Source organism: Heterodontus francisci, chromosome 20 (genome assembly GCF_036365525.1).
Source record: "Heterodontus francisci isolate sHetFra1 chromosome 20, sHetFra1.hap1, whole genome shotgun sequence".
In the NCBI taxonomy this organism is placed as follows: domain Eukaryota; kingdom Metazoa; phylum Chordata; class Chondrichthyes; order Heterodontiformes; family Heterodontidae; genus Heterodontus; species Heterodontus francisci.
The window spans coordinates 82611087-82630052 of NC_090390.1; the positions used below are offsets into that span (position 1 = coordinate 82611087).

The following is an 18966-nucleotide window of genomic DNA, read 5'->3' on the forward strand; positions in this document are numbered from 1 at the left end:
ACCAAGGCTCCTTAGCCAGCACCTTCCAAACCCGCGTCCTCTACCATCTCGAAGGGCAAGGGCAGCAGATGCATGAGAACATCACCACCTGCAAGTTCCCGTCCAAGTCACACACCATCCTGACTTGGAACTATATCCCTTTCCTTCACTGTCGCTGGGTCAAAATCCTGGAACTCTCTTCCTAACAGCGCTGTGGGTGTACCTACCTCACATGGACTGTAGCGGTTCAAGAAGGCAGCTCACCACCACCTTCTCAAGGGCAATTAGGGATGGGCAATAAATGCTGGCCTAGCCAGTGATGCCCACATGAATAAAAAAGCCACATTGCTGTTACTCAAATGCCAATAATGAGAAACAAGACAGAGACACATTTCAACAATATTTTAAAAGTTTCCACAAAAAGTTCTTAATCGAATGATACTTTCTCACAAGTGCGATGTTAGTTAAAATTTTAAAAATGAAACAAGCCATTTAATTACCATCAAAATAGGTTTGATCAATCAAAATTGGGAGCCACACATTAGTCCTTAATGAGCCACAGGTTGCAAACCCTGGACTAGAACATAGGAATTGCTAGACAAAAAAAGACCACGGTCATTCTAGTTCGTCTGCTACCAACTAGAGTTGTACCACAAGACGAGAGAAACAAATTTATTTTTCATGATAGGGCAGAAGGTTATGAGGAGATTTTATGGAGTTGTTCAGGATTAAGAGGGACGTAGATAAAGCAAATCCAGGAAAAAAAACTATTTCCGCTGGTTCGGGAGATAACCAAAGGGGATAAATTTAAGATCATTTCAAGAGTAACAAATTAACAACTTATATTTATATAGCACATTTGACTTAGTAAAATGGCCCAAGGCACTTCACAGGAGTGTTATGTCACGCCCATGCAATCCGAATTTATGAATTATATAATGAATTTATGAGGTAATCACAAAATGGATGCTTTTCCTGTAAACAAAATGGAGTAAGATGTCAGGTGACCTTTCCTTTCCTGCCAGTACATGTAGAACTACAAAAACCCTGAGCTAATTTTCATGTCTGGACAAGTCTTGGAGAAGTCATTAAAATACAAATGACCCTCTCTGGACACATCCCTGAGAAATTATTAAAATGCAAATGACCTTTTATGTGGAAATGGCTGCTTCTTTCCAGCTGATTAGGTTAACAGTACTGTTGCAGACTTTTTGACTCCAAACTCAAAATCAAAAGAATGGGTGTGAAAAGCCCTACTTTATCTCGGTATGATGAGGATGAATGACACCTAACAATGGCCTCACCATCAGAAACCATTTATGAGGAAAATGGAAAGAGAAACTATGGTCACATGACAAAAACTGTATTTCTGAAAAGGAGCTTTAATAAAGGTATTTTCTGGGCAGACAAAGGAGATCCATCTCTACCATCGAAGAGAATGGACCCTGCCTAAAATTACCAGCTTTGAACTACATATAGGCAGTGGCTGGAATTAATCTTGAACTCCCCAACTGAGAAATTGTGCCAGGGCTTCACCATTGACCTTTGGCTGGAATATAGCAGGAGCAGTCTGCAACAGCGCATCCACCTTTCTGAATCTCCCAAATCTTCCTTCAGCGAACAAGGCAAAAGATTACAGGCCGGCACCATTTCAAGTCTTCACCCCAGAGAAAAGCAAGTTTAACAGAGGATTCTTCTAAAATCATCAGACTTAATGCATATTTATAATCTCTATATTTTTTTGAGTGTGTGTGTATCTGTATGAGCGTCAGAGCTGGTGCTGTTGCATATATTTCAGGTTTTGTATAATAAACATTTGTCTTTCTTTTAAACTTATGAGCAAATCTGTCATTTGTCTGTTCTTGACAATTAAAGCATTTAGGGGTTAAAAAACGCTTTTTTTTTAAAACGCTGTCTTCGGTCAGTTGAGAGGTGAAAAAGGGGGAATCCTCCCTACCATCTTTCACCTGTCTGTAACAGTTATCAAACAGAATTTGGCATTGAGTCACATAATGAGATATTAGAACCAATGACCGTAAGCTTGGTCAAAGATGTAGGTTTTAAGGAGCGTCTTAAAGTAGTAAAGAAATGTGGAGAGGATTAAGGAGGGAATCAGAGCTTCTTGACAGCTGAAGGCTTGGCTGCTGGTGGTGGAGGGATTAAAATCAAGGATGTGCAAGGGGTCAGAATTGGAGGAGTGCAGAGATTTCGAAGGGCTGTAGGGATGGAGGAAGTTACAGGCATAGGGAGAGCAAAGCCATGAAGGGATTTGGAAACTGCCAGACTAGGAGCAAATGTAGGTCAGTGAGAACAGGGGGATTGGTGACTGGGACTTGGTACGAGTTAGGATACGGGCAGCAGAGTTTTGGATGAGCTTAAGTTTATGGAGACACCAAATGTTTAGACAAAAACTTTCACACGGAGGGTTGTTTAGAATGCCTGATGAGAAAGTGAGGAAAGCAAAATCCATTATTTGCTTTTTTTGTACAAAGGAAGTGGATAAATATTTGAGGAAGAACATAAATGAATAGGGTGTGTGTCTAGGGAAAGGCCATTTGACAAAGTGGACAGCTGTTTTACAGAGCCAGGTTAGGCGTGATGGGCTGAATGGCCTGTCTCTCCCTGCACTGTAAAATTCCATGATTCTCTCTGACGACATCTCTGCACTTTGATGTATTCCAAGTGGGTTTTCTTTTTAATCTTTTGTAAAAACAAATTGCACATTTTCTTTGTAACTAAGTGGAGCAGATGGATCTTGGTCCTTCACTGAACACGTCATTTAATTCTATTGTAAATTAAATTAACATCTTCCAGGCACTATCCATTTTGCAGAAAGCAAAGATAATTAAAAAGATAATCACCTGGTACAGGTTAAGCCATAATTACTGCACATTAAGTGTACTTACCCATACAGTTATCTTCCGTGTTAACTTCAATTGATTTATTAAGAATTAACAATAATGCAGATTTATTTAGCACCTTTTTATTATTCATTCTCAAGGTATGGGCATCACTGGCATGGCTCGCATATATTGCACAAATCTGGCAAAAGAACCGGAGGGGAGATAAGGGAACCTTTTTTTAATGCAGTGAGTTGTTACAATCTGGAATGCACTGCCTGAAAGGGTGATGGAAGCTGGTTCAATAGTAACTTTCAAAAGGAAATTGGATAAATACTTGAGAAGGAAAAGTTTGCGGAGCTATGGGGAAAGAGCGGGGGATTGTGGGATTAATTGGATAGCTGTTTCAGGGTTGAATTCTCCCCTAAGCATTGGGAACCCGACGTTGGGACCATTTCCGGGTCCTGAGCCCATGTGTTTCAGCAGCGCACCCACCAACTTAATTTTACAGGAGGTAGTCAATTAGAAGGCCACCTCCGCATTCGACATCTAATTAGGGGCGGCGGGCAGATCGCGGATGAAGGAGGGCCAATCAGAGGGCAGCCGACAGCCCCACTGGGAAATGTGAGCACTGCTCAGGCAGATGGAGAGCGAGTGGGTGCCACCAGATGGAGGCACTCACCTAAAGGTCCAAACGGCATCCTATAAATAACAGCCAGAACCATCTCAGAGATCAACGTGCAGGAGGAATGGCTCCAGATGCCTACGGATGTGCATCAGACAACCTTTCTGCTCCTTTATACCTGAATCTGCAAGAACGTAGGATGGCACTCCACTCTCCCATCATGAAACCACCTCCGATGTGTTGCCAGGGTCCTGACACAGCAGGGGGCTCGTGCGATGCCAGAAAACTTGCCTTCCTATCAGAAAATCACCAGTAATTGAGATCTTAATAACCTTAATTGGGTTCCCACTGTGGAACGGACATGTTGCCAGAATCAGCCCCAGCTCACCAGCCCTATTTCAGATTCTTTTTCAAACATCAATCTTACCTTCCCCCTGTATCTCCATCTTCCTTAACCCTCTTCTCTGTCCAGAAACACATCTAGTTGTCCCTTCAACTCGTTCATATTGGGTGTGGGTAGTGTAGTGGTTAAGTTACTAGGTTTATAATCCATTCAGAAGTAATTAGAGTTTCTCAAACTGCCACAGTGGGAGTTGAACTCAAAGCGGTGGTTTAAATTAGTCAGGAAAGCCACTGAAATAATTCTTTTTTTTAATTCATGCTGCGGGTTGTGTGCATCAATGGCAAGGTTGGGCCTTAACTGCCCCTGAGGTGGTCTTGTAAGCTACCTTATAACAGGGCAACTAGAGGTGGTCCAATAAATGCAGACATTGCCAGCGATGCCCACATGCTGAGAATGAATTAAAACAAAGAATTATTTCAGTGGCTTTCCTGACTAACTTAATCCACAAACTTTATTACCCTTTGCAGAACAGAAAAGTTCCTTCTAACTTCTTACCCTGGCATTTGAACCAGTGAATAATTTGTCTTGGGGCGAGCTTGCCAACTCCCTTTGCAACCTCCTGATCCTTAATCTTCCAGCCTTTATTAGAAAGAATGGAAATCATTGAAACTTAAGAGGGAAATGAGCCAGCAACTAAATGTTTGCCAGAAGCTAATTATCTGACAGATGTTTAGGAAATAATTGTTTGCTAATGGTTAATACATTAACTTTTGGCTGATTATGATCAGCGGATGTAATCCGAATAATTAGTTACAGGAATGCAATTTGTTTTCTGCAAGGCATCAGAATAATTATTAGCTTTCTAGAGAGTATCTGTACCTTGCAAAAGTTCAAAATAATTTGTGATTTCTGAGCAGTTCTGTCTTTTCATAATATATGAGTAATAATTTTCTTATTTTCTTCCTGCTACTGATTGTATGCTCAACCCAGATTAGCTGAGGCCATTTAGCTATCGCTTCACAGGAACAGGAAGTGCATCACCTCCCTCACCAACACCGCTTACTACCATCTCCGTATCATCGTCCATTTCCTCCCCTGCCTCAGCTCATCTGCTGCTGAATCCCTCACCCATGTCTTTGTTGTCTCTAGATTATTATAATGCTCTCCTGGCTGGCCTCCCACCTTAAACTTGAGCTGATCCCAAAGCTCTGCTGCCCAAGTCTTAACTCACACGAGGTCTGGTTCACTTATTACCCACTACACTCGCTGACCTACATTGGCAATCAGTCCAGCAACACCTCAATTTTAAAATACTCATCCTTGTTTTCAAAACCCTCCATGGCCTCGCCCCTCCCTATCTCTATAGCCTCCTCCAGCCCTACAACCCTCCAAGATCTCCTCTAATTCTGGCCTCTTGTGCATCCCTAATTTTAATCTCTCCACCATTGGCAGCCATGCCTTCAGTTGCTGAGGCCCTAAGCTCTGGAATTCCCTCTCCACCTCTCCCTCCTTTAAGTGACTCCTTAAAACCTACCTGTTTGGCCAAGCTGTTGGGCACCTGTCCTAATATCTCCTTATGTGGTTCAGTGTCAGATTTTGTTTAACAATGCTCCTGGGAAGCGCCTTGGGATGTTTTACTATGTTAAAGGCGCTATATAAATGCAAGTTGTTGAAAAAAATCATCACACAGGTACGTTAGCTAAGTGCACATCATTTACCTGTGATCTTCCAAACCCACGACCTCCACCACCTAGAAGGACAAGGGCAGCAAATGCATGTGAACACCACCACCTGCAAGTTCCCCTCCAAGCCACACGCCATCCTGACTTGGAACTATATCGCCGTTCCTTCATTGTCGCTGGGTCAAAATCCTAAAACTCCCTTCCTAACAGCACTGTGGGTGTACCTACCCCACATGGACTGCAGCAGTTCAAGAAGGCAGCTCACCACCACCTTCTCAAGGGCAATTAGGGATGGGCAATAAATGCTGGTCTAGCCAGTGACACCCACATCCCATGACCCACAACAACTTGTATTTATATAACACCTTTAATGTAATAAAACATCCCAAGGCACTTCACAGGATCATTAGAAAACAAAATATGACACTGAGCCACATAAGGCGATATTAGGTCAGATGGCCAAAAGCTTGGTCAAAGAGGTAGGTTTTAAGGTGTGTCTTAAAGGAGGAAAGTGAGGTGGAGAGGCGGAGAGATTTACAGAGGGTATTCCAGAGCTTAGGGCCTATGCAGCTGAAGGCACGGCCACCAATGGTGAAGCAATTAATATTGGAGATGCTCAACAGGCCAGAATTAGATGAGCGCAGATATCTTGCAGGGTTGTGGAGCTAGAGTTGATTAGAGATAGGGAGGAGCTTGACTATGGAGGGATTTGAGAACAGAGATGAGAATTTTTAAATCAAGACGTTGCTTGACTGGGAGCTAATGTAAGTTCGCAAGCACAGGGGTGATAGGTGAACGTGACTTTGTGCAAGTTAAGACAGAGTTTACGGAGGGTAGAAAGTGGGAGATCAACCAAGCGTGCATTGGAATAGTCAATTCTAGAGGTAACAAAGGCATGAATGAGGGTTTCAGCAGCAGATGAGCTGAGACAGGCAAAGTCAGGCAATATTACGGAGATGGAAGTAGTTTGTCTCAGTGATGACATGAATATTTGGCTAGAAGCTCATCTCGGGGTCAAATATGATACCAAGATTGCAAACAAACTGGTTTAGTCACAGAATTTTGCCAGGGATAGGGATGAAATCAGGAGCCAGGGAATGGAGTTTGGAGCAGGGACCAAAAACAATGGCTTCCGTCTTCCCAATATTTAACTGGAGGAAATTTCTGCTCATCCAGTACTGGATATTGGATAAGAAGACTGATAGTTCAGCAACAGTGGAGGAGTCAAGAGAGAGGTGGTAGTGCGGTAGAACTGGGTGTCATCAGCATACATGTGAAAATTACCATTCTGTTTTTGGATGATGTCCCTGAGGAGCCGCATGTAGATGAGAAATAGGAGAGGGCCAAGGAGAGATCCTTGGGGGACACCAGAGGTAACAGTGCAGGAGCAAGAAGAGAAGCCATTAAAAGTGATACTCTGGCTATGATTAGATAAATGCGAATGGAACCAAGAGAGAGCTGTCCCACGCAGTTGGACGACAGTGGAGAGGTGTTGGAGGAGGATGGTGTGGTCAACCGTGTCAAAGGCTGCAGACAGGTTTATCTTTGTCATAGTCACATAGGATGTCATTTTTGGCTTTGATCAGAGCCGTTTCAGCTGGAACTGTTACAGGGATGAAAACATGGAATTCTGGTAAATTTAGGTACGGATTTGGGAAGTGACAACATGTTCAAGAGAGGAAAGGGAAGTTAGAGATGAGACAGTAGTTTGTACAATGGTGGGGTCAAAGATTGGAGTTTTGAGGAGATAGGTGACGACAAATGTAAAGGAGAGAGTGACAACACCTGAAGAGAGAGAACTGTTAACAATATCAGCTAACATGGGGACCAGGAGAGGAAGTTGGATGGTCATCAGTTTAGTGGGAATAGGATCGAGGAGAAGGAGGTGGGTCTCATGGACAAGTTGAGCACGGAGAGGGCATGAGGGGAGATAGGACAAAAATTGGAGAAAGATGTGAGTTCAGGGCGAGGGAAGCAGGGAACTTTGGAGGAAAATGACCCAGTGGGCTTGCGTAAGGGAGGGATGCAGCAGAGATATCTGAATCAATGGTCTCAAATCAAAAATTCTTTAATAATGGGTGTTGACAGGATGTTCGACCAACTCCACCAGAATGGTCAAGTGAATATGGTGTCTTTCACTCAGACTTGGCCGCTCACCACGTCAGGCCTCAGCTAAAGTATTGTGTCCAATTCTGTCCACCACGCTTAAGGAAGGATGTCAACGGCTTGGAGAGGGTTTTCTACAATGGTACCAGGCTGAGGGACTTCAGTTAGGTGGAGCAGGTGGAACTGTTCTACTTGGAGCAGAGAGGGGAGATTTAGTAGAGGTGTTCAAAACCATGAATGGTTTTAATAGATTAAATAGAGTAAATAAGGAGAAACTGTTCCCACTGGCAGGAGGGTGGGTAACCAGAGGACACAGATTTAAGGTGATTGGCAAAAGAAGTAGAGGGGCAAATGAAGAGAATTTTGTTTGAGCAGTGAGTTGTTGTGATCTGGAACGCGCTGCCTGAAAGGGCGGTGGAAGCAGATTCAATAGTAACTTTCAAAAGGGGAATTGAATAAATACTTGAAGGGAAGAAAATTGCAGGGCTATGGGGCTGAATGGCCTCTTTCTGTGCCATAAGATTCTATGATTCTACATAATTATATAAGACCCCAAGCATTGTTTTAACTGACTGACTGATCCAATCCCCGATCCATGTGAATTTGTTTTTTTTGGTCACATTTCATTAAGTATTCCAGTGCTGTGTATCCGATGTCTGACCCTCATTACCACACTCAATGTCTCTTAACAGGGATCAAAGCTTAAGAATCACACAAAATACAGATAGAATATATTACACCACTTCATCTCAAGCTATAAATGCCTGGGTTAAAATTACAAGCTCTAATGGTGTTGCGATAAAATGGAAGGATATTTAGTTACTGCCAAGGAATAATCTGTCAGTCAGTCAGTGATTGCATCCTTTTCAAACCTGGACTTTTGAACTCGCAGCTCAAATTGGGATGTTTGCTACATTTACAGAGGCAGCAAAGCCACCGCCAGTCCTTTATAACCATAAACTGGACTGTATTATGCCATTGAGTCAGAGGGCCATGGGTTCATGCCCCACTCTAGGGTCTTGAGTACATAATCCAGCTCGATAACCCTCCGGGATCTCAGCGCTGCTCTAATTCTGGCTTCTTGTACATCCCAATTTTAATCGCTCAACCACTGGTGGCCGTGCCTTCAGCTACCAAAGCCCTACACTCGGGAATTTCCTCCCTAAACCTCTCTGCACCTCAATAACAGCTTGTATTTATATAGCACTTTTAACTAAATAAAACTTCCAATGGTGCTTCACAGGATTATTGTATAGCAAAATTTGACACTCAGCCACCGAGGGCAAATTGCCAAAAGCTTGGTCAATGAGGTAGGTTTCCAGGAGTGTCTTAAAGGAGGAAAGAGAGGCGGGAAGGGAAAAAGCTGAGCTCAATCCTATCTTCACCAGTGAACTTTCCAACAAAACAAAATGGTCACCATTAGAGCAAGACATTGTTGCAGCTCATGACTCTTTGCTCAGTAAGCCTATCGACCGAGTAGCTGAGCCAGGGAGCCCGGGAGGGTCCCAGGTCAGATTCCCATCAGTCTGTGCAGAGTTGAACTGCCCCTGAGCAGGTTGGTGGTGGGTGTTAAGTTGACCTCATTGCCCTAGAGCTAACGAGGGTGGGTGGAAAACACTGTCCACACCCCTTCTGGAAATGCTAGTGTGTGACAGGACATAGAATTGTGATTGAGTATAATACTGCCCTTGAAGGAATAGCCAATACTCATCGCTGAGACTCATGTGACTGTCTAGGAGAGGTACTGTTAATGCCAGCACCTGTCAGATCATAAGGTAGAAAGGAACTGAAGCAAATTACTGGAGATAATTGATCACATTTTTTTCTTCGCAAACCAACTTGATGCCTTGCAGCTTGTGTGAGACTCTGTGTGTATGCCACTGTGTGATTAACGCAGAAGATTAACACAGAATAATTAGTTCTTCACTGCATCCTATGCAAACTAGCAGCCGGTTCTGAAGTAGCAAGCATCCCATAATCAGGAAATGCAGCTTGTCGTTTACTCACGATTGGTGGAGATGAAGAAGGACCTTTGACCCATCCTTCCAGAATACAAAGCCTATCTTCTCCACATTTCAGCATCTTGCCGTTGCTCAACTGATTCTAGTGTCTGAGTCTCAACCAGCATTCCAAACAGCTATAAAATCACAGGGCATTTCACAGACTTACTGAGACTACTTTCCACCATCACAAGGCTGGAAGATGTTCATCCCTTTAATAACTGAGAAACAGATTACATAGAATTTTACAGCATAGAAAATTACAAGCTCTAATGGTGTTTATACTCCACCCACTTTACATCATCTCACCCTATCCGCCAGGGCCACTCAGCTCCTGACCTCATTACAGCCTTGGTTCAAACATGGACAAAAGAGCTGAACTCAAGAGGTGAGGTGAAAGTGACTGCCCTTGACATCAAGGCAGCATTTGACCGAGTATGGCATCAAGGAGCCCTAGCAAAACTGAGGTCAATAGGAATCAGGGGGAAAACCCTCCACTGGCTGGAGTACCTAGTGCAAAGGAAGATGGTTGTGGTTGTTGGAGGTCAATCATCTCAGCTCCAGGACATCACTGCAGGAGTTCCTCAGGGTAGTGTCCTAGGCCCAACCATCTTCAGCTGCTTCATCAATGACCTTCCTTCAATCATAAGGTCAGAAGTGGGGATGTTCGCTGATGATTGCACCATGTTCAGCACCATTCACAACTCCTCAAATACTGAAGCAGTCTGTGTAGAAATGCAGCAAGACCTGGACAATATCCAGGCTTGGGCTGATAAGTGGCAAGTAACATTTGCGCCACACAAGTGCCAGGCAATGACCATCTCCAACAAGAGAGAATCTAACCGTCTCCCCTTGACATTCAATGGCATTACCATCGCTGAATCCCCCACTATCAACATCCTAGGGGCTACCATTGACCATAAACTGAACTGGAGTAGCCATATAAATACCTTGGCTACAAGAGCAGGTCAGAGGCCAGGAATCCTGAGGCGAGTAACTCACCTCCTGACTTCCTAAAGCCTGTCCACCATCTACAAGGCACAAGTCAGGAGTGTGATGGAATACTCACCACTTGCCTGGATGGGTGCAGCTCCAACAACACTCAAGAAGCTCGACACCATCCAGGACAAAGCAACCCGCTTGATTGGCGCCCCATCTACAAACATTCACTCCCTCCACCACCGACGCACAGTGGCAGCAGTGTGTACCATCTACAAGATGCACTGCAGCAACGCACCAAGCCTCCTTAGACAGCACCTTCCAAACCCGCAACCTCTACCAACTAGAAGGACAAGGGCAGCAAATGCATGGGAACACCACCACCTGCAAGTTCCCCTCCAAGTCACACACCATCCTGACTTGGAACCATATCGCCGTTCCTTCACTGTCGCTGGGTCAAAATCCTGGAACTCCCTTCCTAACAGCACTGTGGGTGTACCTACCCCACATGGACTGCGGTGGTTCAAGAAGGCAGCTCACCACCACCTTCTCAAGGGCAATTAGGGATGGGGAATAAATGCTGGCCTGGCCAGCGACGCCCACATCCCATGAATGAAAACCCTATCAGTATATCCTTCTATTCCTTTCTCCCTCGTGTGTTTATCCAGCTTCCTCTTTAATGATTTTATGCTCTTCACCTCAACTACTGCTTGTGGTGGCGGGTTCCACATTCTAACCACTCTCTCAGTTTCTCCTGAATTCCCTATTGGATTTATTAGTGACTGTCTTATATTTATGAATCCTACTTTTGGTTTCCCCCCCACAAGAGGAAACATCTTCTCTTCGTCTGCCCTATCAAAACCCCTTCATAATTTTAAAGACCTCTATCAGGGTCACTCCTCAGTCTCCACTTTTCTAAAAAAAAAGAGTCCCAGTCTGCTCAAACTTTCCTGAGATTTAACCTCTCAGGTCTGGTATCATTCTTGTAAAGCTTTTTGCACTTTCTCCAGTACCTCTATATCCTTTCTGGTCATGTGGAGACCAGAACTATGCACAGTGTGGTCTAACCACAGCTCTACATAAATTTCATTTAACTTCATTGCTTTCGAATGTTGCCCTTCTAGAAATGAAACCAAGTGCTTTGCTTGCACTTTTATGGCATAGTTAAGTATATTTTGATGCCAAATGGCCTCCTTCTGTGCCCCATTATGACTCGATGTCAGATCCAGGCTCCTATAGTTTGAATTTGTGGAAACCATAGCAAAGCATAAATTCATCGCAAACGCCAGCCATAATAGTCGGAAAGCAATGAAAATGTGAAGTCATTTGAATATTTCTGGCGCAATGTGTTACAATCTTGGCTGTTTCTCCTTCATTTTTAAAAGCCCGTGCCCCCAGTTTGTGGTTGAGGAGCATCAGACCCTCCAACTCAGTGAGTTGGGAGTGTGGGGGTGGAGTGTGGGGGTTGAGGCAGTGAACAGTCAGGGATGGGAGCAGACCCCTACCCACAGGGAGAGAGTGAGAATGGAAGACAAGACATGTTGTGACTGGGCTATTCCTTCATGGGTTGAAGGCAAGTTGAGTGCAGCATAATGTGCATTCTGTAGACTTTGAACAAAGTAAGTGTCCCAGGGTGTTTCACCACAGAGAAACAGAGATTAAGTGGCAATGGGTTAAGGAAATAGAACTTTAAAGGAGCTATTGTAGTTTCTCTTGGCAAACAGTGTGAAGTAGTGAATGGATTCACTGATTAATTACCAGTCTGGTGTGTTTGTCATTTTTGTGTCTTCACACTCTTCCCTAGGAGAACAATGTGAAGTAATGGAAGGATTTGTAGGTTGACAAACAGTCTAATAGGTCATAATCATCTTTATGTATCCATGGGTTCCCACAATCTGCATGAGGAGGAAGGGTGTCACTCACACCCACCAGATGCAAGTATCCCACTGGATGTCAGTCCAGAATTCAGAACTGGAGCTCTAGTCTTGGCAGGACTATATGGAGTGAGGTGTAAACCCTCCACCTTCTGACTCAGGAGGTGGAGGATGCGACCGTTGAGCCACAGACGCCCTCAAATTTTGAAAGAGCTGAGAATGGTAGAGAAGTGTAAAGGGAGGGGGATACTGCTCACCTTCATCAAATTCTTCTGATTCAGGCACAACTCCACCTCGACAAACTGAGAAACTCAATCCTTTTCTTTTTCTCTCTTCTCCAACAGCTTTGAAAAGCAGCTACACCTGCAACATCTGTAATGTGATCCTGAACTCCGTGGAACAGTTTCACGCTCACCTACAGGGCTCCAAGCACCAGAGCAAGTAGGCAAAGGTTTTTAAACAACTTATCAATCGGCAAGCAAATAGTACTTACATTCAACAGAATTATATATAGCAGATACCCGGGAGTGAGTTACAGACTGGAATCTAATCGAGGGGTTCGGATGGTTTATATATAGAATAACAGATACCCAGGAGTGAGTTACAGACTGGAATCTAATCGAGGGGTTCAGATGGTTTATTATATAGAAGAACAGATACCCGGGAGTGAGTTACAGGCTGGAATCTAATCAAAGGGTTCAGGTGGTTTATTTATAGAATAATAGATAGCCGGGAGTCAGTTACAGACTGGAATCTAATCGAGGGATTTGGGTGGTTTATATATAGAATAACAGATAACGAGGAATGAGTTACAGACCGAAATCTAATCGAGGGGTTCGGGTGGTTTATATATAGAATAACAGATAGCCAGGAGTGAGTTACAGACTGAAATCTAATCGAGGGGTTCAGGTGGTTTATATATCGTTAACAGATACCCAGGAGTGAATTACAGACTGGAATCTAATCGAGGGGTTCGGGTGGTTTATATATAGAATAACAGATACCCGGGAGTGAGTTACAGACTGGAATCTAATCGAGGGGTTCGGGTGGTTTATATATAGAATAACAGATACCCGGGAGTGAGTTACAGACTGGAATCTAATCGAGGGGTTCGGATGGTTTATATATAGAATAACAGATACCCGGGAGTGAGTTACAGACTGGAATCTAATCGAGGGGTTCGGATGGTTTATATATAGAATAACAGATACCCGGGAGTGAGTTACAGACTGGAATCTAATCGAGGGGTTCGGATGGTTTATATATAGAATAACAGATACCCAGGAGTGAATTACAGACTGGAATCTAATCGAGGGTTTCGGGGGGGTTTATATATAGAATAACAGATACCCGGGAGTGAGTTACAGACTGGAATCTAATCGAGGGGTTTGGATGGTTTATATATAGAATAACAGATACCCGGGAGTGAGTTACAGACTGGAATCTAATCGAGGGGTTCAGATGGTTTATATATAGAATAACAGATACCCGGGAGTGAGTTACAGACTGGAATCTAATCGAGGGGTTCGGATGGTTTATATATAGAATAACAGATACCCGGGAGTGAGTTACAGACTGGAATCTAATCGAGGGGTTCAGATGGTTTATATATAGAATAACAGATACCCGGGAGTGAGTTACAGACTGGAATCTAATCGAGGGGTTCAGATGGTTTATATATAGAATAACAGATACCCGGGAGTGAGTTACAGGCTGGAATCTAATCGAGGGGTTCAGGTGGTTTATTTATAGAATAATAGATACCCGGGAGTGAGTTACAGACTGGAATCTAATGGAGGGATTTGGGTGGTTTATATATAGAATAACAGATAACGAGGAATGAGTTACAGACTGAAATCTAATCGAGGGGTTCGGTTGGTTTATATATAGAATAACAGATCGCCAGGAGTGAGTTACAGACTGGAATCTAATTGAGGGATTTGGGTGGTTTATTTATAGAACAGATACCCAGGAGTGAATTACAGACTAGAATCTAATCCACGGATTTGGGTGGTTTATAAATAGAATTATAGATAGCCAGGAGTGAGTTACAATCCAGAATCTAATCCAGGGATTTGTGTGGTTTATATATAGAATTACAGATAGCCAGGAGTGAGTTACAGTCCAGATTCTAATCCAGAGATTTGGGTGGTTTATATATAGAATTACAGATAGCCAACAGTGAGTTACAGACCAGAACCTAATTGAGGGGTTCAGGTGGTTTACATATCAAAGAACAGATACCCAGGAGTGAGTTACAGACAGGAATTTAATCGAGGGATTTGGGTGGTTTATTTATAGTATAACAGATACCCGGGAGTGAGGTGCAACTGGAATCTAATCGAGGGGATCAGGTGGTTTATATTGTGCTGCCAGCACTAAGGCCAATCGGGTCCTGAAGTACCCCATGAACAAGTAACAGGATCTGGCAATAAAAATTGTCTCGCGAGAAATCAGCAAGTCTTTCATTTGCTGCATGCTTGCCTTTTTTTGCAGCCTGGTGGAGAATGTGCTGTTGTATATCTTTCTGGTAGAAAATGGGGGAAATATCTTGAACAGCAACTACTTCTCTAGGACACTTTGTACCTCGGTTGTGGGTTGGTAGCTTTGGCCTTGTGACCTAATTGATTAAACAGCTGCCCAGTGGCATTTGGCCCAGTTTCTTGTGATTGAATCAATGATTCCTGATTGTTGCAGATTTTGCTCCAGGCAACCAAGGAACCAGGGTCAAGGCAACAAGAAAACAAATTAATCACAGCCCTTGACTTTAAAAAATTATATAAATTTTTTTACAGTAGCAATTTTAAGCTGTCCCTTAGATGTACTTGCTCTAATTTCCTGCATTTGGTAAAATAGCTGTCAAGTGTTTCTTCAACTATGTGTCACTTAGTGGCAAGTGATTGGTTGTGCAGTTTATCCACAGGTGATGATCATTTAGATAATATTGAGTTTTGGAGAACTCTTTTTTTTTGTAAGAACTGTATTCCTTGGGGGGAGTAATTATTGTGTCATTGATCTACCCAATTTAAACACAGTTGGAATGGTTTTTGTTGGAACATATCCCATTGAGGCCTGCTGCAGCTGCCTCTTCAACATCCTGTGTCTGTCCTCAAGAACAAACAAAGAAAGAACAAAGAACAGTACAGCACAGGAACAGGTCATTCGGCCCTCCAAGCCTGCGCTGATCTTGATGCCTGCCTAAACTAAAACCTTCTGCACTTCCGGGGACCGTATCCCTCTATTCCCATCCTATTCATGTATTTGTCAAGATGTCTCTGAAACGTCGCTATCGTACCTGCTTCCACCATCTCCCCCGGCAGCAAGTTCCAGGCACTCACCACCCTCTGTGTAAAGAACTTGCGTTCTTGAAACAAAGAACTTGAGGTTCACACAAAATACAACAGAATAACAACAACTTGCATTTATATAGCACTTTTAACAGAGCAGTGTGCCAAGGCACTTTACAAGAGCATTATCAATAAAATTTTGACAATGAACCACAGAAGGAAACATCAGGACAAGGTGACTAAAACCTTGTTAAAGAGGTAGGTTTTAAGGAGTGTCTTAAAGGAGCAAGGTAGAGAGGCAGAGAGGGTTAGGGAGAGAATTCCAGAGCTTAGGACCTCAGCAGCTGAAAGCACAGCCACCAATGTTGGAGTGATTTCAATCAGGGCTGCATAAGATGCCAGAGTTAGAGGAGCACAGAGATCTCGAAGACTTGCAGGGCTGAAAGAGTTTACAAAGAAAATGAGGAGCACGATTTTAAAACTGAGACTTTGACAGACTGGGAGCGAGTGTAGGTCTGTCCGCAGAGGGGTGATAGGTGATTGGGAGCAAGTTCTGATAATGGGCAGCAGTGTTTGGGATGAGCACAAGTTTATATAGAGTTGAAAGTGGGAGGCCAGCCAAGAGAACACTGGAATAGTCAAGTCTAGAGGTAATAAAGGCACGGGTGAGGGTTTCAGCAGCAGATGAGCTAAGGCCGGGTCAAAGTTGGGCAATGTTATAGAGGTGGGAGTAGGTGGTCTTAGTGATGGCGTTGACATTGGTTGAAAGCTCATGCTGAGGTCAAACACAATGGCAAGGTTGCAGACAGTCTGGTTCATCTTCAGACAGTATCCAGGGGAGGGATGGAAATAGTGATGAAGAAACGGAGTTTGTGACAGGACGATGGCTTTTGTCTTCACAATATTTAGTTGGAGCAAATTTCTGCTCATCCAATACTGGATGTCAGACAAGAAACATGACAAATCAGAGACAATGGAGGAGTCAAGAGATGTAGTGATGAGGTAGAGCTGTGTGTCATCAGCGTACATGTGGAACCTGATGTATTTTTGGGTGATGTCAGCAAAGGCAGCAGGTAGATGATAAAATAGAATTTTCAGGTATCAGTCATGGCTCCATGGTTGCAGTTTCATTGCCTGCTCACATCTCTCCACCAGTAGAGTCCCCAGTCCTGCAGATTACCAGCCTTGCCTCAGCAGGTAGCAGTCTTGTTTCCGAGTTAGCAAGTTATGGATTTAAGCCCCACTCTAGAGACTTGAGGATCCTGGCTGACATTTCAGTGCAGTCCCACGCACACGAATCATTTTGATGCCGCTATGATATTCCTCCTGGACTTTGCTCGCATCAATACCCTGGAGATTAATCTGTAATTCCTAGAGACTCCAGCATAACCCTGAAAGATTGGCAACCCTTGTGCCCTCTCAGGTGGGTGCCAAAGATCACACAAGTAGCAATTCAAAGAGCAAGTGAGTTCTCCCTGGTGTCCTGTTCAATATTTATCCCAAAACCAACATCAGTAAAACGGAACATTTGGTCGGTGATCACATTGCTGTTTGTGGGAGCTTGCTGTGCACAAGTTGGCTGCTGTGATTCCCAACAACAGCGACTACACTTCAAAAGTACTTCATTGGCTGTGAAGCACTTGGAGGCGCCCTGAAGTCATGAAAGGTGCAATAGAAATGCAAGCCTTTCTTTATAGGTTCACAAATCTCTCCCCAACAACGTTGAGTGCCTGAAGTCTGTTTAGTTGTTCATTCAGATGAAAGTTCATCTCATTTCCTCTCTCTTATGTCCCTGAGTTTTGTACAAAGCCAAAGTCTATCATCTTACAGATGATTTGTCTCTCACCTCTGTGCCAGTGGCAGTGATGTTAAAAGAGGCAAGAAAGTTAGTTCCAGAAGCTTCAGTGTTTAGCTCAGTTCCATAGAGGAGGCCACTTGGCCCCTACTGCCTGTGGGAAAGGATTTATGACCTGGCCAACATTCCACCTTCAACCAGCACCAGAAAATAAAGTAATTCACTGGTTATTTATCTCACTGCTGTTTATAGGACATTGCTGTTCGTGAGGGCTGACCCATTCAGCCTAAACAACACTGACTGTGCTTCAAAGTAATTCATTGTGTGAAGTAATTTGGGACATGCTGGGAGATTGGTGTTGTCAACCCTCCAGGGCTGAGGATTAATCTCCAGGACACAACTGTGAGCAGAGCTGGGAGATTAAGATCATAGTGGCATTAAAAAAATATGTTTTGCAATGTTCTTTGAGTGCTCCTCTTTGTTAGTTATAAAAAATATTGAACATAGGGAAGGAAGACTGACTGACAGTCAAGAATCATCCAATCCAAGAGTCTGCTAGCTTTCCAATTGGAGTGGGAAGGCAGGGACGACCATGTTGGGCGACCAGTGACAGGAGCGTGGGGGGTAGGGTAAGTGGAGGCAGGAGGTCATGTGATGAAATCTCCAGGAATACGTCCAACAAGAGTTGGCCCCCCCTGTGGGAGACACCTGGAGCTGTTATATAAGGACAACATTCTCTCCCTGAAATAAGTCTGTTCCACTCGGCGACAGATTTCATTTGGCACCTGCTGCCTTTCTCTGTGCATTTGCAGCTCAGGGGAGTCTTCACTAGAAAGTTCTGCACATGAGAAACTCAAAGGCAGACGGGTCCCTTTGTGCACAAGCTCTCTATCACGCTGAGCTCGTCTCGTTCAAACCAGTTGCTATTCACAGGTTCTCCACTGAGATTTAAGTGCTCTCTGTATGTGAGAAGCAAAATGCCATTCAGCCCCTGAAGGAGAGCTTTGTGTTAAAGAAAACGCCAGTGATTTTATTAAAATATCTCTTTTTGATCGATTGCCTGACATTTCCGGAACTGTCACGCCTCCCAAAGTGCTGACTCTAGGGGGGGTGTTGAGGAAACAAGAAAATACACATTGAAAAGGATAAAGGCCATCAAGGGCTTTGAGAGAATGATACAGGAATGGTCAGCGAAGTAGTATGCATACAAACATTGATAAAATAAAGGCAGGAAAGAACAACGAGAAGGTGCTCACTGGTGGTGAGACCGGGGACTATCAACAGGCAAGTAATGTTTCATCCGTAACATTGCCCATCTCCTGCCCTGCCTCAGTTCATCTCCTGATGAAACACTCATCATGCCTTTATTATCTCTAATCTCATCTTGTGACCAGCCTCCCATCTTCCACCCTACATAAACTTGAGCTCATCCAAAACTCTACTGCCCTGTATCCTAATTCGCACCAAGTCCCATTCACCCATAAACATAGAAACAT

The 18966-nt window shown here is 43.7% G+C and overlaps 1 protein-coding gene across 2 annotated transcripts in view; it reads left to right on the forward strand.

Moving 5' to 3' along the window:
- The window catches only part of zgc:171482 (zinc finger protein), a 496237-nt gene that overhangs the window by 392682 nt on the left and 84589 nt on the right, over positions 1-18966 (forward strand). For both annotated transcript variants that reach the window (XM_068053130.1, XM_068053131.1), the window contains one exon: positions 12733-12829. In XM_068053130.1, coding sequence (XP_067909231.1) covers positions 12733-12829 — 97 coding nt within the window. The remainder of the gene's footprint in view (positions 1-12732; positions 12830-18966) is intronic.